This window comes from Oryx dammah, unplaced genomic scaffold, assembly GCF_014754425.2.
Source record: "Oryx dammah isolate SB20612 unplaced genomic scaffold, SCBI_Odam_1.1 HiC_scaffold_11227, whole genome shotgun sequence".
NCBI classification, from domain to species: domain Eukaryota; kingdom Metazoa; phylum Chordata; class Mammalia; order Artiodactyla; family Bovidae; genus Oryx; species Oryx dammah.
The window spans coordinates 1,022,232-1,044,260 of NW_024080620.1; the positions used below are offsets into that span (position 1 = coordinate 1,022,232).

Consider the following 22,029-nt stretch of genomic DNA (forward strand, 5'->3'; position numbering starts at 1 on the left):
GAAATGTATTTGGTCTTTGTCCTCAGTCCCTGGGTGAACTTGTAACCAAAATTGTGGTGTGCCTGTTGCCACTCAAAAGCCAATAAAGAAGAAAGTTGGGTAGAAAACAATAAATGCTGGAGAGGGTGTGGAGAGAAGAGACCCCTCCTATACTGTTGGGAATGTAAATTGGTACAGCCACTATGGAGAACAGTATGGAAGTTCTTTATAAAACTAAAAATAAAGCTAACCATATGACCTTGTATTCCCATTCTGGGGCATATATCCAGAGAAAACATGATCCGAAAAGACACACGCACCCCAATGTTCATTGCAGCACTGTTTACAATAGCCAACACGTGGAAGCAACCTAAATGTCCATCAACAGAGGAATGCATAAAATGTGATATGTACATATACAATGGAATTTTACTCAGCCATTAAAAAGAATGAAATAATGCCATTTGTAGCAACATAGATGGACCTAGAGAATGTCATACTAAGGGAAGTAAGTCATACAGAGAAGGAAAAATATAGTGTATAACATCCTTCTATGCAGAATCTAAAAGAAATGATACAGATGAACTTACTTGTATAACAGACTCAGACTTCAAGAATGAACTTACAGTTGCCAGGAGGAAGGGACAGTTAGGGAGTTAGGGATGGACATGCACACAATGCTATGTTTAAAGTGGATAACAAATAAAGACCTATGGTATAGCACATGGAACTCTGCTCTATGTTATGTGGCAGCCTGGATGGAAGAGGAGTTTGGGGGAGAATGGATACATGTATATATATGGCTGAGTCCCTTCACTGTTCATCACAACATTGTTAATCAACTATACCCCAATACAAAATTAAAAAGTTTTTTTTAATCACCTAAAAACAACAAGAAAAAAAAAAGAAGCAAGTTTTGTGGAACGTTTGCTTTATTTTGGATGCTGGAAATGGCTGGGGGTGGGAGCAAGGAGGAGGGAGACACATATAAAGCCCGACTCACCACAACGTGACAATCAGGGAGAAAGAGATTTTCTAGACAGAGAGGGCCACATGTAGAAACAGCAGTTAGCTCTGACAGTCATCTTGAAATTGGTCATGTGGTGGTCTGACCATTATCATCTTGATTGCTTTAAATACAGTTAATCTTCAGTTCCAGGGTCAGTTTATTTCTATTTCCTTGAGAAAAATTATCAGAACTGTGGCAGCTTATGTCATGGCTACAGTCTGGTCATTTTGTAGTTAACTTCTTTCACCTGGTGGGGCTTTCAGACTCTATAATACAGCTCACAGGATATGGCTCAGAATACTTTCTATAGCTTTGGAGGAGGAACTAAAGGTTCTTGACTTTGCTCACTGATTAAACAGTTACTGTTTTGTCCTGTTTGACTGCTTTTCTTTGCTTCTGCATTTTCTCACTTCTCTGATTAAATAAACTTTTTATTTGGCTGAAGTTTCCCACAGACAACAAGCAGGCGAAGGACATAGGGAAGTGGGAGTGGTGGTGGGTAAGGACCATAAGGCCCTGCTTCCCTTTCTGGTTTTTTCCCCAATATTTGGTCATGCCTGCTCTAAGTTCATCAATTCCTTGGAATTTCCTGAACAATAGAAGTATGTTATATTATTCCTAATGAGCTTCTTTCAAAAGATCCAAGTAGAGTTATGCTAATGAGGTGACAGTGTGGGACCCCTAAAGAGGCTCGGGATGGGGCTGATCACCAAAAAAGACCAAGTAATTAGAGGGTACTGTTGTGGTCTAGAATGCTGCCCACAGCACACCTCCCCCCTGCCATCCAACATATGCTGAAGCCCTTAACCGTTCTCATGTGAGCATATTTGAAGCTTTGGACTTCAGAGAAGTAATGAAAGTTAAATGAGGTCCTAAAGGTATGGTTCTAATCTAATAAAGCTGGTGTTCTTTAAGAAGAAGAGACACCAGTGCCTGCTGTCTCCCTACAGTTGTGCACAGACATGAATCCAGTGAGAACATAATGAGAAGGTAGCAGCGTATTACACAAACCAGGATGAGAGGCCTCACCAGAAACCAACCGAGATGGTACCTTGGTCTTAGACTTCTAGCCTCCAGAACTGTGAGAAAAAAATTTTCTGTTGTTTAAGTCACCCAGTCTGTGGCATTTTGTTACAGCGACCTTAGCTGACTAATGCAGGTGGGAATTTCAGCCCCACCTGACATCTGGGGAGCAAAGGAAGGCTGAAGATTCTCCATAAAAACTTGAATGATGAGATTCAGGAGTTTCCAGATTACACACTGAACTATGCTTCCAAGGAACACACTGAAGTACTGGAGGGGTGGTGCACTGGGAGAAGTTATGAAACCCTGGTGTCTCTCCTTATACCTTGCTCTTTGCATTTCCTCCTTTGTAATAAACCAGTAAGGTGTTTTATCTGAGTTCTGTGAGTCATTCTTGCAAATTATCAAACCTGAGGGCAGGGACACAGAATACCCAAATTTGTAACCAAAGTGGACAGAAGTGTGGGTAGCCTGGGGATCCAGGATTTATAAGTGGTGTTGAAAGTGAGATACCATTTCAGGTGGAGTGGGCCAGAGTTCTTAAACCTGTGGAGTCTGATGCTAACTATTCTGCATTATTGTCAGATTAAGACTGAACTGTGGATGTCCAGTTGGTATCAGAACTGGAAAATAAGTGACATAAGAAATATCATCTGGTATAACATATTTTAGCGGTATTCAACATTTAGAATTACAAACAAATAGTAAATTCACATTTGGCCCTTTCATTATTGCATCTTGATATTTTCTGTGGTATCTAATAATGCAATCTAATGAAAATATGGACAGCTAACTTTATGGAGTTCAAAATCAAAACATGAATTTTTTTCCCAACATAGTAAATAAGTCAAGTATACACTATTACATGAAATAATAAGACTTTTTGAAAAGAATACAAACATATACAAATTGACGGATACATAACACAGAACAAATTTAAGTTTATTTTTAGAGTGTATGTGCATGAAATCAGATTGTACACAACACACCAAAGGTTAACCATAGACCAACAGAGTCATATAAAAATAATTTAAGGGAAACTGTATTGATTTTTTAAAAATAAGGCAAGTGAAATGTGGGCTCAGAATTATGTGGGTTCAAAATTAAAAACTTCTATGTAACTTCTGGTCACTGTTTAAAGGGAGAATATGAACATCAAATTTTTTACTATTACTGTACAAAAGAGAAACCAAATGCTTTCCAAACTGCAGTAAAATTAATTCCTCTAATATAAGACCATTAAGTTTACAAAGTCACTGACAAGTTATTTAAATCCTAGAATATTTTCTCAATGTAAATTTTGGAACATTCTGAATACTTTATAAACCTTCTTTTCTGTCTTTGGAAAACCACTGAAATTCCAAGAAATTTCTGTTGCTCTAATTTTCAGAGGTTAAAACAACAACCTAAATGTATTTTTCTAGGTTAATGTAATTCAGGTACAATGAAACTAAAGGAAAACACATAACTTTAATAAAATCAAATGCATTATAGAACAGGCAAGTCATAAAGTGAAACAAAAGTAGAAAACTTGGGTTGGCCCAAAAGTTCATTCAGGTTTTTTCATAACATTACAGAAAAACCCAAACAAACTTTTTGGCCAACCGAGTACTATTAGAATCAGTTATACAGGTTTAGTACAAAAGAATCTATGTTAAAATTTTCATTGGAAAAAAAAACCTTAAAGCCCTTCTTCTTTCCTGGAGTTTAAATAGTAGATCATATTCTAATTACTCAAGAATTATTAACACGGTGATCTGGTTACTTTTTATACCTGCCAATGTGTTCACGGGCTATAATAAGCCTTTGAATTTGTGCTGTACCTTCATAAATCTGGAAGAAAAAAAAAGTAGGTTAAATATAGTTCATATGTAAGTCCTCAGAATTTTAGACAGTACTCTAAACTCCATTCCAATACTAAACTGAGTCAAACCATACATATGGTCTATAATCTACAGTGATTCTGAAACCTGATTTTCTGAAAACCATGAAAATACATAATTCTCTAAACATTAGTTAAAATTGTTATAAGAACTCTACCAAAATTTTGGAGGACAGTCTTAAAAGGATATTGACTTTCAAAAAGTATTTGGGATATCTAATGTTTAATGTTGCTGAAATATTTAACTAACTTTTTTGAGCTGTTTTAGCTAGTTGTCACCTTCAGTCATTTTCTATTCTTACTCTCAAACCTGATTTTTACTTTTTGTTCCTAAGGAACTGAGTTGCTAATGAAAAAAGATCCTGGAAGGATTTGTTTTGTTCAGTTAAGTATTCTTAGAAGACAGCCCTCATTTCCAGTTTAAACTTCTAACTATTTGTTCAGATGCCAGAGAAAAGTAAAAAGGTAATAATTATAGGCTCCAGGGAAGGGAGAGCATTATCAAGTAAACTTGGAACTTTAGATAAGGCACAAATTATGGTCCTCAGTTTTTTCAAATCTAAATTGAGGGGCTGCTGCTGCTGCTAAGTCACTTCAGTCATGTCCGACTCTGTGTGACCCCATAGATGGCAGCCCACCAGGCTCCCTCGCTCCTGGGATTCTCCAGGCAAGAACACTGGAGTCGGTTGCCATTTCCTTCTCCAATGACTGAAAGTGAAAAGTGAAAGGGAAGTCGCTCAGTCGAGTCCATCTCTTCGCAACCCCGTGGACCGACCGTAGCCTACCAGGCTCCTCTGTCCATGGGATTTTCCAGGCAAAAGTACTGGAGTGGGGTGCCATCACCTTCTCCAAATTGAGGGGCTGTACTGTCTAAATTTCTTTCTTTAACATTCTATGATTCTACCTCTGGATTTTGAATGACTAGATTTATCAAATAATTTCCTGGGGGTTGAGGGAAGTAATGGAGGAGATATTGAGAAGCATGGCTTATAAATACTTAAGATACATGTGGCATGAGCATTTATATCTTATTTACTAAATCACTACTATCTCTTCACTACCATCTCTAAGTTTTCTTAACCATCAATTTAATTTAGAAGACAGAGTCATATCACATTCTCTTCATGTTTTATTACCTCCCAAATATGACCTCAAGAGTTGTCAGATAAGATTCAAAATAAAATAATTTAATTAGTTTACATGATATATAAACTTTTAGGAGAGCAAAGAGTGGGTTACAATTAGCTAGGATGTTAAGAATCAAAGAAGGGTTATTCAGATAAATCTACATGTCTACACTATTTGCTTTGTTAAGTAATTACTTTGTAATTACTTTGCAAAAGTAATTTGCTTTGTTAAGTCAAGTAATCTTGCTCACTCAAGGCATTTACTTCAAAGTAACATTCTTCTTTGTGTTAATTAGTTCTAAAAATTTAGGCTCACAGCCACTTATTATGATGATTTATTATTACCTATGACATAAAATCTTTAAATAATCAGAGATCTACCGTACAATTTATGAATATTATGTTTCTTAAAAATCAACCATAAACATTTTTAACATTACCTGATAGATCTTGGCATCCCTCATTAATTTTTCTACAGGATATTCGGTATTAAATCCATTGCCTCCAAAAATCTGAACAGCATCAGAAGCTAACTGATTTGCGATATCTCCGGCATATGCCTTTGCAATAGAGGCATAATAGGTATTTCGGTGACCAGAATCAACTTCCCAAGCTGCTCTCTGGTAACTCAATCGAGCTAGTTCAACTTTCATTGCCATTTCAGCCAGCAAAAATGATATTCCTTGGTGCTAGAATTAAACAGAAAAAAGTTTAAGGTATTTATTGAATAATTTAAAATTATTTCCCCTGAAACTTTTTTTAACTTTAAAAACTAATTTTAGACTTAAAAAGTTACACTCTGCTTCCTCCAGTGGTAACATATTACAAAACCGTAGTATAATTAACATTGGTAAAATATTATCAGCTAAACTATACATCCTTATGGCAGAAAGTGAAGAGAAACTAAAAAGCCTCTTGATGAAAGTGAAAGAGGAGAGTAAAAAAGTTGGCTTAAAGCTCAACATTCAGAAAACGAAGATCATGGCATCTGGTCCCATCATGTCATGGGAAATAGATGGGGAAACAGTGGAAACAGTGTCAGACTTTATTTTGGGGGACTCCAAAATCACTGCAGATTGTGACTTCAGCCATAAAATTAAAAGACGCTTACTCCTTGGAAGAAAAGTTATGACCAACCTAGATAGCATGTTCAAAAGCAGAGACATTACTTTGCCAACAAAGGCCCGTCTAGTCAAGGCTATGGTTTTTCCTGTGGTCATGTATGGATGTGAGAGTTGGACTGTGAAGAAGGCTGAGCGCCGAAGAATTGATGCTTCTGAACTGTGGTGCTGGAGAAGACTCTTGAGAGTCCCTTGGACTGCAAGGAGATCCAACCAGTCCATTCTGAAGGAGATCAACCCTGGATGTTCTTTGGAAGGAATGATGCTGAAGCTGAAACTCCAGTACTTTGGCCACCTCATGCGAAGAGTTGACTCATTGGAAAAGACTTTGACGCTGAGAGGGATTGGGGCAGGAGGAGAAGGGGACAACAGAGGATGGATAAGATGGCTGGATGGCATCACTGACTCGATAGAAGCAAGTCTGAGTGAACTCCGGGAGTTGGTGATGGACAGGGAGGCCTGGAGTGCTGTGATTCATGGGGTCCCAAAGAGTTGGACACGACTGAGCAACTGAACTGAACTGAACTGAAACTATATATACTTTATTCAAATTTGGCCAAGTTTTCCACCAATGTCCTTTCTCTGTTGTAAGATCGCATCCAGGATTCCAACTGAATTTAATTGTTATTTCTTCCTAGTCTTTCCAAGGCTGTTAAGATTCCTCAGTGTTTCCTTCTCTTTCATGACCATTGTGCACTTGTGAAGAATACCAATTGGTTATATTTTGTAGAATGTCCCATAGATTGGGTTTGCATGATGTTTTCTCAGGATTGGAATGAGGTTATACATTTTTGATTAAAAAAAAAAAACACAAAAATTATATGGATCCTTCTGAGCAGCTCCTGGGATTTTTAAAAGAAAATTGCCATAGACAGTGAAAAATAATGTGGCACTGTTATCAGGTGTTGATGGGAAAATGATAAGGACAAATAAGATGTTTTTTATCCTCTAGAGGTTCATAATCAAACAGGGAGAGTGTTAGTCACTCAGTTGTGTCTGACTCTTTGTGACCTCATGCACTGTAGCCCACCAGGCTCGTTGGTCCATGGCATTCTCCGGGCAAGAATACTGGAGTGGGATGCCATGTCCTTCTCCAGAGAATGTCGCCAACCAAGGAATCAAACATAGGTCTCTTGCACTGCAGGCAGTTTCTTTACCATCTGAGCCACGAGGGAAGCCTAATCAAATAGGAGACTTATGTAAATATTTTCAATAGGAGACAATAAGTTACCTGTGAGTTATATGGCCAAGATATGTTATAGGATGGAACTATGTCCACCATACCTTGATACATGAAAGTTTCAAATATGAAGTATGCTTACAACTTTGGAAAAATTTATTCATGACCCCAAAAGAGCAGAGTAAACATTCTATTTAAAGAGTTAGTGAAACATTCTACATGATAGATAACATGTTAGACCACAAAAAAAAGTCTCATAAGGGTAATAAGGTTGAAATCATGTCAAATGTCTTTTCTGACCACAGTGGTAGAAACTATAAATCAAAAACAGAAACAATCCTGCAAAACACATGAAAAATGTGGAATGTAAACAACATGCTATTAAAAAAAAAAACAAACAAACAATGGATCTCTTAAGAAATCAAAGAGGAAATTTTAAAAAATACCTGGAGACAAATGAAAACAGAAACATAACGTTCCAAAATCTATGAGACATAACAAAGGCAGTTCTAAGATGGAAGTTTATGGCAATTCAGGCCTTCCTCAAGGATTAAATGAATTAATGCATGCAGTACTATTTGTTGAGAAGTTCACAGTGCAAAACATATCATAAATGCTAGAAGTATAAAGGTTTCCAAAACAGAAATTTACTACTTGTGCGGAGCTTACATTCTAGTGAGGCAGTAAGAAAGATAGCAGACAAACGCATACATGATATGATGTTGGGCAGTGCTAAGAGCTATGAAGAAAAGAAGCGAGATCTTCCCAGGTGGCACTAAATGGTAAAGAATCAGCCTGCCAATGCGGCAGACACAAGAGATACAGGTTCGATCTCTGGGTTGGGAAGATCCCCTGGAGGAGGAAATGGCAGCCCACTCCAGTATTCTTGCCTGGAAAATCCCATGGACAGAAGAGCCTGGCAGGCTACCATCCATGGCATCGCAAAGAGTCAGACATGACTAAGCACACATACATCAGTCACCGTCATCATTATATCAAATGTTTCAGGTGTAACTTTACACAGGGTAATCAACCAGACCACCTGACCTGCCTCTTGAGAAACCTGTATGCAGGTCAGGAAGCAACAGTTAGAACTGGACACGGAACAGACTGGTTCCAAATAGGAAAAGGAATACGTCAAGGCTGTATACTGTCACCTTGCTTATTTAACTTATATGCAGAGTACATCATGAGAAACGCTGGGCTGGAAGAAGCACAAGCTGGAATCAAGATTGCCAGAAGAAATATCAATAACCTCAGATATGCAGATGACACCACCATTATGTCAAAAAACGAAGAGGAACTAAAAAGCCTCTTGATGAAAGTGAAAGAGGAGAGTGAAAAAGTTGGCTTAAAGCTCAACATTCAGAAAACGAAGATCATGGCACCTGGTCCCATCATTTCATGGGAAATAGATGGGGAAACAGTAGAAACAGACATTATTTCTTTGGGCTCCAAAATCACTGCAGATGATGACTGCAGCCGTGAAATTAAAAGACACTTACTCCTCGGAAGGAAAGTTATGACCAACCTAGATAGCATGTTCAAAAGCAGAGACATTACTTTGTCTACAAAAGTCCATCTAGTCAAAGCTATGGCTTTTCCAGTGGTCATGTACGGATGTGAGAGTTGGACTGTGAAGAAAGCTGAGCGCCGAAGAATTGATGCTTTTGAACTGTGGTGTTGGAGAAGACTCTTGAGAGTCCCTTGGACTGCAAGGAGATCCAACCAGTCCTTTCTAAAGGAGATCAGCCCTGGGTGTTCTTTGGAAGGAATGATGCTGAAGCTGAAACTCCAGTACTTTGGCCACCTCATGCGAAGAGTTGACTCATTGGAAACGACTCTGATGATGAGAGGGATTGGGGGCAGGAGGAGAAGGGGACAACAGAGGATGAGATGTCTGGATGGCATCACTGACTCGATGGACGTGAGTCTGAGTGAACTCCGGGAGTTGGTGATGGACAGGAAGCCCTGGCGTGCTGCGATTCATGGGGTCGCAAAGAGTCAGACACGATTGAGCGACTGAACTGAATTGAACTGAATCAAGGGTACATTCTTTAATGAAATGAATGAGGAAGTGGATATCTGCTGGGAGGAATAAACATAAAAACAACAACAAAAGGTCACTGTGGATGACAGAAGACCACTGCAAGTACTCTGGATTTTGATCTGAGTGTGATGAGAAGATATTGAAAGAATTTTGAGCATAAAGTGGTTAAAAAAGGAGATATAAGTTTTCTTTCTAAGTATATCTTATTTCAGTCTCAAGTCCCAAATAGTATTTCTCCTCATTCATTTTCCCACCAAGACATGGAAATCATGGGGAAAAGATATTGCCTGCTAGCAATAATAATCAATGCAAATGACAGTTACTCACAAGGGATTCTTTCATATCATCCCAAACTACTCCAACTTTAACCTGGATGGAGGATTTTGACTAGACAAAGGAGTAGGCAGTTATTGCCTACTATTAAGAGATTTTATCATCCTGTAATTTGTTATCGGTGTTCCTAGTTTTACTTTTTGATAAGAAAAAGTACCATCCTCTGTTTTTGTCAGTTTTCTTTACCCACAGCAAGTTAAGCACTAGAGGATAGTGACACAGTGTTCTCTTGAAGAGAGAAGTAGTAATAACAACAATGATAAACATGGGAGTGGACAGGAGAGCTATGATTAGAATACTATACTCAATAATATCCCTTAAAACAAAACTAAAAAAAAAATCTTTTTTTTTGAAGTAACAGATCAAAGCTATGTATAAATCAGTAGCTTAATATCTCCTTTGTTTAGTTTAGAAAAGTAGTAAGCAAAAACACACTTTCTATACTTAACAGTAAGAGCCCATGGAGGCAAAAATATCATTGTGCAGATAGTAAGAATACAAAAAAGAATCTTCAGAGTCTGTAAGAAAAGGAACATAAAATATTCTATTTTGAGTTGAAAATAGCCAGAAGAATATCAGATAGTTGGTGAGAAGGACCTGAAAATGATGTTATCTGTTTATGATTAAACTAAACTAATACTTAATAATAAACATACATTTCACTAATCTGTATACATATAGCTCTGGTGACATAAATGAGCTAATATAAACTCTCCTTTTGTCCATAAACACAAAGAAATGTTTGATTTAAAAACAAAACAAGGGGGCTTCCCTCGTGGCTCATTGGTAAAGAATCTGCCTGCTAATGCAGGAGACATAGGTTTAATCCCTGGTCCAGGTAGATTCCACATGCCATGGAACAACTAAGCAAGTGTGCCACAAATATTGGGCCTGTGCTCTCGAGCCCAGGAGCTGCAACTACTGAGCCCACGTTCCAACTGTTGAAACCTCTGCACTCCAGAACCTGTGCCACACAACAAGAGAAGTCACTCCAATGAGAAGCCCGCTCACCACAACTAAGAGAGTAGACCCTGCTCACTGCAACTAGAGAAAAGCTCGCAAGTATAGTAACAAAGACCTAACACAGCCAAAAATAAAGTTATTTTAAAAATAAAAGTAAAATAAAACAACTCAAAGGAAAGAAACTAATCTCCAAGGGCCTCCAAAAATTTAATCCTGATTGAGAAGCAATGACATGGGGAAGGAAAAAAAATCAGACTGAGATTTGAGTCTAATGTGATAGGAGTTGGAGTTTTAATGAACACAGAACAGGAGACATGTGAGAATGAAAAAGATGAGGGGTTGAAATTGAGATTCTCTGCCTATAAGAACTTCTCTTTCCTAAGGAAGAACTAAAAGTCTCAGCTCATCAAGGCAAGAAGGCCACAAAGAAGCTTATTTCTTGCCCAAGACTCTGTCTGGGAGATTTAAAAAAGGAATATCTTTCAAGCATGTAATCAACGTATACAGCTATGGTATAGGATTTCACAATTGGAGAAATTCATGTGAAAAAAACAGCTCTAAGAATGCTGAAACCTCTGGGCTACCTGATAAAAAGTATAAAAAAGTACGAAAACTGGTCTCCTGAATACTTCCACAATGCATTGAAGGAAACTAATGAATGCTGCTGCAGATAAGCTTATAAGCAAAAATCAAGACAGGAAAAAACTGGTCGTAACAGAGAGATCAGATGCAGTAGACCAAAATATTAGCCACCCTAAGAACTTGAAATAACAGAAAAAAAATCAGAAAGTGACTATAACTGAAGTTTTATATAATTAAAGAGATAAAAAAGGAGAAAGAAAAGCTATGTTGAAAAACCAGGCCACCATACAAGAAAGGGTAGAAATGGAAAAGAACCAAACATAAATTCTATAAATGAAAAAAGTCATTAAATGGATTGAAGAGGAGATTAGATGTAGGGTTGAAAAAAACTGAAAAGCAAATCTGAGAAAGTTATCTAGATTATAGCAAAAATAAATTATATAATCGAGGTTGAGATACAGAAGTATACTAATCCAAGTTTCATCTATAGACCACAAATTGTTACTGGACTGGTTCATGATACACAAAGTGAGAGTAAGCATTTGTAACAATTTGATAGTGTTGTGACATTCTTGGAGAGGGCAATGGCACCCCACTCCAGTACTCTTGCCTGGAAAATCCCATGGAAGGAAAAGCCTGGTAGGCTGCAGTCCATGGGGTCGCCAAGAGTCGACACGACTGAGTGACTTCACTTTCACTTTTCACTTTCATGCATTGGAGAAGGAAACAGCAACCCACTCCAGTGTTCTTGCCTGGAGAATCCCAGGGATGGGGGAGCCTGGTGGGCTGCCGTCTCTGGGGTCGCACAGAGTCGGACATGACTGAAGCGACTTAGCAGCAGCAGCAGTGACATTCTTATATTTTATAAAAATAATGGTACACAGTTGACTGGAAATCAAAACCTATCTTCTACCAGATCGTTTGAGAACCACTGACACATAGGGATAGAAACAGGGACTGTCCACTGTACAATCAATAGTTACAGGAGTTATAGAAGAGAATACAGAAAATGGGGAACCATAAATGTTTGAAAAGGTAAGATTAAAAAGTTCTTGAGAACTGCCCGACAATCCAGTGGTTAGGACTGAGTTTCACTGCTCCAAGGGCCCAGGTTCAATCCCTGGTTGGGGAATTAAGATCCCACAATACATGCTGTGTGGCCAAAAACCAAACAACAATAACAAATAGTACTAAAATTGTTTCATTATTTGATAAACAAGAAGACATGAGAAGTAACACGGATTAAGAGCATGAAGTAGAACTCTGGATCTATGATTTCTAAATTGTGTGTTCTTGGACAAATTATTTATTCTAAGCTGCAGCTTCCTGGTCTTTAATGGAAATTGTATAAAATATGGTGGCTCAGAGGGTAAAAGCATCTGCCTGCTGTGCGGGAGACCCGGGTTCAATCCCTGGGTCAGGAAGATCCCCTGGAGAAGGAAATGGCAACCCACTCCAGTACTCTTGCCTGGAAAATTCCATGGATGGAGGAGCCTGGTAGGATACAGTCCATGGGGTCGCAAAGAGTCAGACATGACTGAATGACTTCACCGATGGAAATTGTAGTACAAACAAAAAAGAGTGTACTGGTGGAATTAGATAATACAGGCACTTAAATATTAGCTGTTCTTTTTCTTCTTAATTAACATAAATCCCAAAGCAGACAACAGATATTAATAGTAGCAGAGTCTAAAGAAAATCTACTCTTGGCACTTCCCTGATGGTCCAGTGGCTAAGACTCCACGTTCCCAATGCAAGGGGCTGGAGTTCAATCCCTGGTCAGATAATTAGATCCTACATGCTGCAACTAAGACCTAGTGCAGCCAAATAAATTTTTATATACACACACACACATATATATACATATGCAAATCTATTCTTAAAACCCACCCTGACACTTCCACTTCACATTATCTTCTTGTTACCAAAGCAGAAATAAACTATTTTTTATTTAAAAATAGTTTTCAAATATTAAGTGAAAATGAATGGTTTTACATTTGAACAAAACAAGTATAGTATTATAATTACCTCTACAAGCAGCTTTCCAAAAGTTTTTCTGTCCAGGGCATACTTGGTAGCTTCATCCAAAGCTCTCTGTGCTAGTCCCACAGCAGCAGCTGCAACCTAGCATTACATTTTACAAAGCAGAAGTTCATGTTGTCTTTAAAACACACATATAATGGCTACTTGCCTAAAATCTAAGTTAAAGTTTGCACAAAGAGAAGCTGACCTATACTTAAGGCAATAAAGAGTGGGGGAAGTGACAAGCATTTAAATTTATATTTTATATTTTATATGAATTAAAGGTTAACGGAAAAAAAAAAAGGTTAACGGAAGGCATTTGTAAGGCACAGGATCATAGCCTAGAGATAAATCATTCTTTCTGTTTAACAGGGGAAAGCTTCTCAGGGGAAATATTCCTAATGAGCGAGGGAAGAGGAATGAGTACACATCAGCAGGAATGATTAAATTAAATGTGAAATGCTTCTTTGTAAATCTAACAACTATAGTAATTTTGCTTTTACTAAAATAATTTCTGTAACAGCAAGAATGTTGATGAATTCTTAGGAAAAAAACCCCTCCATCTTTAATAAAAGCAGATATTTAAAAAGAAATACAGACCAAGCAAATAATGTTAAAATAAAACTATTCAATATAATAAATGAAAACTCCTATAAAGGTTATTAAGCCATCTTACTTACTGGTGGTCTGGTTTTATCAAATGCTCCCATTGCAATTTTGAAACCAGCTCCCTCACCAATTAAAACATTTTCCTTAGGCACTCTCACATCTTCAAAGACAATTCCTCTTGTATCTGAACATCGCTGGCCCATATTTAATTCCTAATAAGGAAAACAATATGTAGTATGAAACATATTTTGAGCTAGCATAAATTCTTGCTTTAAGCACTGTTAAAGACTTTAAGATTTTCTGCAATTGCCTATTTATATGGAGGTGGACAAACTATGGTCTGCAATGCCTATTTTCTAAATACAGCTTTACAGGACTACAATCACACCTATTCATTTACATATTTTCTGTGGCTACTTTCTTGCTCCAATGGTAGAACTGAGTATTTGTGACAGAGACCAATTGGCCCTCAAAATCTAAAATACTTGTGTATGCTATATCTTTGAAAAAAAAAGTTTGTGAAACTCTCATCTAAAACAATGTTTCACAAACTCTGAAACTGTTGACTACAAATTGTCACTTACCTGTCAATGACAAATGGCACTTGCTGAGAGCATCTGCCAGTGACTGAACAACAAGGGCAGTCGCCATTTGCCTCTGCAGAGATTGAACCCTGTGCTGCTGCAGCTGCTGACTTTACCTCCCCAGGGAGTTCAGGGTGGAACAAGGCACTCTGTGCTCCAGGGAATCTGGCAGAACAGGTCTTTAGATGTGTGCTGTGTGCTAAGTTATTCAGTCATGTCCAACTCTTTACAACCCCATGGACTGGATTATAGCCCACCAGGCTCCTCTGCCCATGGGGACTCTCCAGGCAAGAATACAGGATTGGGTAGCCTATCTCTTCGCCAGGGTATCTTCCTAACCCAGGAATTAAACCCGGGTCTCCTGCACTGCAGGGGGATTCTTTACCAGCTGAGCTACCAGGGAAGCCCTGGTAAAGACCTACCAGTTCTTTAGATAGTTGGATATTTTCAGGAGCTGATTTCATGATCCCAGAGTCTCCTGGGAAACTTAACAGTCCTATTAAGACACTCCTCCTTCCCATTTCCCTCTAGTGGCTCAGATATTAAAGAATCTGCCTACAATACGGGAGACCTGGGTTTAATCCCTGAGTCAAGATCTCATGGAGAAGGGAATGGCTAGAAAAATCACTAAATCCCTTCATGGTGACATTAGCTCCTTGGGACTAGCAGAAAACCTCTGTAAAGTAAGCACTTGATTGCACTGAACTCCCTCTTCACCAAGATCTTATATATTGACGTTCCCTGACTGCCTCTTTGGAGCTGTCTCTCAGAACTATCTGAGGTCCTGTCTCACAGGCTGCAGTCCTCGTTTTGCCCCCAGTAAAACTTAACTCACAGCTCTCAAGTTGTTCATCTTTTTTCGTCAACAAAACCAACAGTAGTCTAAAGTTTACATGTACATATTACCCACAAAGACAAATTTCATTGTATGTTTGAAGACTATCTTTTTACCACAAATGTCAGTAAAAGCATTTAACATAACTTGCTTTGGAACATTTAATTTTAGCTTAACTAATAGAGCTAGCAATGTACTGAGTAAAAGTTGAACTTCTATTAATATTTATCTCCACCTCTGAGAATTAGGTGTTCTGAGATAGAATTTACATATAGAAAAATTGACTCCTTTAACATATACATTTCTAATAGTTTTGACAGATGCATATGTACTATCACCACAATGAAGATATTTCAGCATGCCTAAAAGTTCCTTTGTACTCTCTTAGTCAATTCCCTTACTCTACTCCCAATCCCAAGAAATCACCAATCTGATTTCATCCATAAGTTTTTCCTTTTCCAGAATGTCATATAAATGGAATAAGGTGATCCTTCTGTGTTTGACTTTTCACTTAGCAAAGTGCTTTTAAGATTCATCCATGTTGCTGCTGATCAGTATTTCAGAGTAGCATTCCCCTAAATGGATGTACCATATATCCTTTATCTGCTCGCCAGCTGATGGGCATCCCTCACTGCCCTGCCACTCCCAAGTTTTCAGTAATTATAAATAAAGCTGCTATAAACATAGGTCCTTGTTTTTATTTCTCTTGGATAAATATCTAGGAGTGCTGGGTATGTGGTAAGTGCATGTTTAACTTGCTAAGAAATTGCCAGGGACATGAAAAGATACTCTTCATCACTAATTATTACAGAAATGGCAATGTAAACTACAATGGGTACCTCACACTGGCCAGAATGGCCATCATTAAAAAGTCTACAAATAAATTGACACAGCTACTATGGAAAACGGTATGGAGATTCCTCAAAAAACTAGGAATAAAACCACTATATGACCCAGCAATCCCACTCCTAGGCATATACTCTGAGAAAAGCAGAACTGAAAAAGACACATATATTCCATTGTTCATTGCAGCACTATTCGCGATAGCTAGAACATGGAAGCAACCTAGATGTCCTGGGGATGTCCTAGATGAATGAATAAAGAAATTGTGGTACATATACACACTGGAACATTATTCAGCCATAAAAAGAAACACATTTGAGTCAGTTCTAATGAGGTGGATGAACCTACAGCTATCATACAGAGTGAAATAAATCAGAAAGAGAAACATAAATACTGTATTCTAATGCATATATACGGAATCTAGAAAAATGTTACTGAAGAATTCATTTGCAGGGCAGCAGTGGAGAAACAGACATAGAGAACAGATTTATGGACATGAGGAGAGGGAAGGAGAGGGTGAGATGTATGCAGAGAGTAACATGGAAACTTACAGTACCATATGAAAAATAGATAGGCAAGGGGAATTTGCTGTATGTCTCAGGAAACTCAAACAGGGGCTCTGTATCAACCCTAGAGGGTGGGGGGATGGGAAGGGAGAGGGGCAGGAGGTTCAAAAGGGAAGGGATATATGTATACCTACGGTTGATTCATGTTGAGGTTTGACAGAAAACAAAATTTGGTAAAGCAATTATCCTTCAATTAAAAAATAAATAAATAAAAGACTACAAATAATGCTGGAGAGGGTGTAGAGAAAAGGAACCCTTTTACATTGTTGGTGGGAATATAAATTGATGCTACCACTATGGAAAGCAGTATGAAAGCAGAAATGGTAGTCATTCAGTTGTGTCCAACTCTTTGCAACCCATAGCCCACCAGGCTCCTCTGTCCATGGAATTCTCCAGGCAATAATACTGGAGTGGGTAGCCATTCCCTTCCCCAGGGGATCTTCCAGACCCAGATATTGAACTTGGGTCTCCTGCATTGCAGGCAGATTCTTTACCATCTAAGCCACCAGGGAAGCCCAGAAAACAGTATGGAGGTTCTTCAAAAAAAACAAAAATAGGGTTACCATAGGATCCAACAATTCCACTCCTGGGCATATACCCAGACAAAACTATAATTTGAAAAGATACATGTACCTCTAGTTTCTAGTGGCACTATATACAATAGCTGAGACATGAACCCAACCTAAATGTCCCTCAACAGATGAATGGATAAAGAAGATGTGGTGTATATATATACAATTGAATGTTCCTCAGCCATGAAAAGAATGAAATAATGCCATTTGCAGTAACTTAGATGGTCCTAGAGATTATCCTACTAAGTGAAGTAAGTTAGAAAAAGAAAGGCAAATACAATATGATATCACCTTATATGTGGAATCTTGGAGTAGTAAATAACAACTCACTCCAGTATTCTTGCCTGGAAAATCTTACGGACAAAGGAGCCTGGCAGGCTATAGTACATGGGGGTCACAAGAGTTGGACGTGACTGAGCACATATATACAATCTAAAATACAAGACAAATGAACATATCTACAAGACAGAAACAGACTCCCAGACACATAGAACAGACTTGTGGTTACCAGGGTGGGTGGTGAGGGAGGGAAGGATTGAGAGTTTGGGATTAGCAGATGTAAACTAATATATCCAGAATGGATAAACAACAAGGTCCTACTATATAGCACAGGGAACTGTATTCAATATCCTGTGATAAACCATAATGGAAAAGAATATGAAAAAAAAGATATATATATAACTGAGTCACCCTTCTGTACAGCAGAAATTAATCCAACATTATAAATCAACTATACTTCAATGATATATATATATACGAAAAAAGAAATTGCCAAGATAGTTATTTCCCCTCAATGTTTTGTTTTTAAAATTTTCAAACCAACAGAAGAACTGCAAGGAGTAAAACGAATACCTATATACCTTTGCCTAGATTCACCAATTTTGGCACATTTGCTTTATTTCTGTGTTTTTTGTGTGTGTATAACGATTAGCTATTAGCATTATTTGTTGAATTATTTGAGAGGAAGTTGTAGATACCATGACCCTTCTTAAGAAAAAAATATAATCTGGTTTTTAATAAGCAGCATGAGAAGCAGGAGCAATGAGAATATAGACAAACTGTAAACATAAAGAATTGTATATGTATACAAATTGTATACAATTTGGCCACTCTTTCAAATGACTTGAAATGACTATTCTCAACTTAAAAATCTTCAGGAAGGAATATTTTACCCGATAACATCAAATGCAGCTTTATTTTTATTGCAACTTAATACAAACAAAATGTTTTCAATAAAGGAAACTGAAATTAGTAATTTTTAAATTTATAGTTAAAACAATATTGGAGGCCTTGATCACTATAAGTACACACTTACCTTTCTTCCAATCTGTATTCCTGGGGTGTCTGCTTCCACAATAAAGCCAGTAAAGGCTTTACTAGCAGGAGCCTTAGGATCCGGATCAGAACGAGCCAATAAAAAATACCTAATAAACATGATGATAAAGATAACAGTATCAGATAACAACATACAACATATGATGACTCCCATCTCAGTTAACCCTCCCAACAACCCCAATTATTATTACTCCCATTTTATAGAAGAAATGAAGCATCAGAAAGATTTAAAAGCTTGCCCAGGTCATAATCTTATGATGTGGCAGAGCTAGTATTTCAACCCACATCTACTTCTTTCCCAGAAAGATTTTAAAATGCAACATGAGGAGAAAAGGCAAAAACATCCAAACATCCATGTAACCCATGTTCTAAATAGCCTGGAATAGAAGAATTTTTTTTTTAATTCCTTAAACAGCAAATTTAGTTTTTGTGCTTAAAACTAATAAAACTACCACTCATTCTACAGTTTTGCTTAATAGTTTAAAAAAATAGTAAAAACTCCTTTTCCAGTTTCACATTTTACCTAATTTGTCTTATTACATGATGAGTTGTACTTAATGAATTCTTATAGTTGTGAAAGTTTCTAGTCCCATTATTGGATTTCTCTCACTTGTTACATTGTAATCATTTCTTCACTTTTTTATTACTTGGTGATATTATGATAACTCAAAAATAACAATATCTGCTGCTGCTGCTAAGTCGCTTCAGTCATGTCCGACTCTGTGCAACCCTATAGACGGCAGCCCACCAGGCTCCCCTGTCCCTGGGATTCTCCAGGCAAGAACACTGGAGTGGGTTGCCATTTCCTTCTCCAATGCATGAAAGTGAAAAGTGAAAGTGAGGTCGCTCAGTCGTGTCCGACTCTTCTCGATCCCATGGACTGTAGCCCACCAGGCTTTTCCGTCCATGGGATTTTCCAGGCAAGAGTACTGGAGTGGGATGCCATCGCCTTCTCCAACAATATCTAGCACTCCATAATATTGAACACTCATAAAGTGGTGGACATATTTAAAGTGTTTCCTAGTCCTGCTGCCATTTTTTCCTGTTTGTTTCACGCTATACTTCAGCAAGAAACTACATTCACTTCTTAAAAGCAGATACATTGGATGGTTGATTCCTATTGACCCTTTTTTCATATTTTTTTTTTCACAAATAGTGCTATCAAATATGTTTTCCTTCAATATTTTATATTTATACAAGTGATTTTATGGCATTCTGTTGAACTTCATGTCACTATTTTTGAACTTACGTATTTGGGCCTTTTAGATTTTATTAAAGTAAAATTCTGTCCACTCTAAAAGATAATGCTTATTGCTCAGGATTAGAGAAATGTGCTATACCAGTGACTTTCCTTTTTCCCTCAGAGTCTTAGGGGAATGGCTCCAAGGAGGTTCTGGTGCAGAGTATGGAGAGTAGGTGTAGTGAGCCAAGTAGATGGAGCTCTAGCTTTCCTAATTAGATTCAACTAGAGCAAGTGTTTTTGTTTTATTTTACAAATTAAACTTCTGAGACAATTTGAAGAAATAGCTCAGGACTTAGAACTTTTGAAAATTACTCAATTATTTATAATCTTTTATGGACCATCCAGTTCCGTGAATAAAACTTATCTTAATTGTGGTGGTTAATAACAAAGGAAAGGAGAGGGGGAGATTCTGAATATGAAGTAATGAAGAAACAATGTACAGAGATGTTTTAAACAACATACCAATTAGCTTTTCCTCCATTGGTTATCCACATCTTCTGACCATTAATAATATACTCATCTCCTTTCTTTTCTGCTTTGGTTTTTATACCAGCTACATCAGAGCCTGCTACAGGTTCTGTTACACAATAGGCCTTGAATATATGGAAAAAGGGAAATAAATGTTAATTATTAAATTATGAACATTTAGAACCAGAAAGGTATCTTATTTTTTGTCAATAATTTTAAATATTTTAAAATATGTAAAAATAAAATGTTCTTACAGAATCAAACTCTTTAAATGTAAAAACATTTAATATGTAATTTAAAGCAAGATGTAGGATACCAATTATTGTTGTTCAGTTGCTAAGTCATGTCCAACTCTTTGCAACCCCATGAACTGCAGCACACTAGGTTTCCCTGTCCTTCACTATGAAGAATACCAATATCTATGTCAAAAATTAAAATGTTAGGTATCTTCAACCAAGTTAAATTCAATTTCACATGAACTCATTCATTCAAACATGTACTGAGTAGTATCTACTATTTACCAGATTATAAAAGAGGAGATGAAAATATCTTGTCTTCAAAATTTTTACAATGTAACAGTAGAGATGAATACTATAGAATACTATACTGTAATTACATATCTAAGTATTATAGTCATACATAAAGGGCTTAAAAAACTAGCTTTAGTTTTAGGGTGTCCAGAAAGCTTCCAGAGGTGATGCTTAAATTAAGTCTCAAAAAATGAAAAGGAATACTTAAAGGATAATCAGATTCTATAACATGTATACAGATTCTATAGCATATAAAGGAATGGTAGAAAATTAATCTGGGAAGAAAGGAAGGGAACAGATGACAAAAAACACTTTTATTACACTAAGTTAAATTTTTATCTGGTAGAAAGAACAGGAGCCTCTTAGGGCTCTTCAACAGAGGTATGACAAGATGTAAACAGTAATGGATAAAAGGATAAGTTCAGTTCAGTTCAGTCACTCAGTTGTGTCTGACTCTTTGCCACCCCATGGACTGCAGCACACCAGGCCTCACCATCCATCACCAACTCCTGGAGTCTACTCAAACCCATGTCCACTGAGTCAGTGATGCCATCCAACCATCTCATCCTCTGTCGTCCCCTTCTCCTCCTACCTTCAATCTTTCCCAGCATCAGGGTCTTTTCAAATAAGTCAGCTCTTCACATCAGATGGCCGAAGTATTGGAGTTTCAGCTTCAGCATCAGTCCTTCCAATGAATATTCAGGACTGATCTCCTCTAGGATGGACTGGTTGGATCTCTTTGCAGTCCAAGGGACTCTCAAGACTCTTCTCCAACACCACATTTCAAAAGTATCAATTCTTCGGCACTCAGCTTTCTTTACAGTCCAACTCTCACATTCATACATGGATGTATGGATGAGTGGGAAAACCATAGCCTTGACTAGACAGACCTTTGTTGGCAAAGGAATGTTTTTGCTTTTTAATATGCTATCTAGGTTGCTCATAATTTTTCTTCCAAGGAGCAAGCATATTTTAATTTCATGGCTGCAGTCACCATCTGCAGTGATTTTGGAGCCCCAAAAAATAAAGTCTGACACTGTTTCCCCATCTATTTCCCATGAAGTGATGGGACCAGATGCCATGATCTTTGTTTTCTAAATGTTGAGCTTTAAGCCAACTTCTTCACTCTCCTCATTCACTTTCATCAAGAGGTTCTTTAGTTCTTCTTCACTT

At 37.6% G+C, this 22,029-nt stretch overlaps 1 protein-coding gene across 1 annotated transcript in view; it reads right to left on the reverse strand.

Moving 5' to 3' along the window:
• Positions 1 to 2,923: 2,923 nt before the first annotated feature.
• Positions 2,924 to 22,029, reverse strand: part of LOC120861090 (medium-chain specific acyl-CoA dehydrogenase, mitochondrial) — a 40,581-nt gene continuing 21,475 nt past the window's right edge. The window contains exons 7-12 of the mRNA XM_040236753.1: positions 20,321 to 20,451; positions 18,596 to 18,704; positions 13,952 to 14,092; positions 13,278 to 13,373; positions 5,461 to 5,709; positions 2,924 to 3,844 (exon numbers count right to left, since the gene is read on the reverse strand). Of these exons, the coding sequence (XP_040092687.1) occupies positions 3,773 to 3,844; positions 5,461 to 5,709; positions 13,278 to 13,373; positions 13,952 to 14,092; positions 18,596 to 18,704; positions 20,321 to 20,451 (798 nt within the window). The 3' untranslated portion in view covers positions 2,924 to 3,772. The remainder of the gene's footprint in view (positions 3,845 to 5,460; positions 5,710 to 13,277; positions 13,374 to 13,951; positions 14,093 to 18,595; positions 18,705 to 20,320; positions 20,452 to 22,029) is intronic.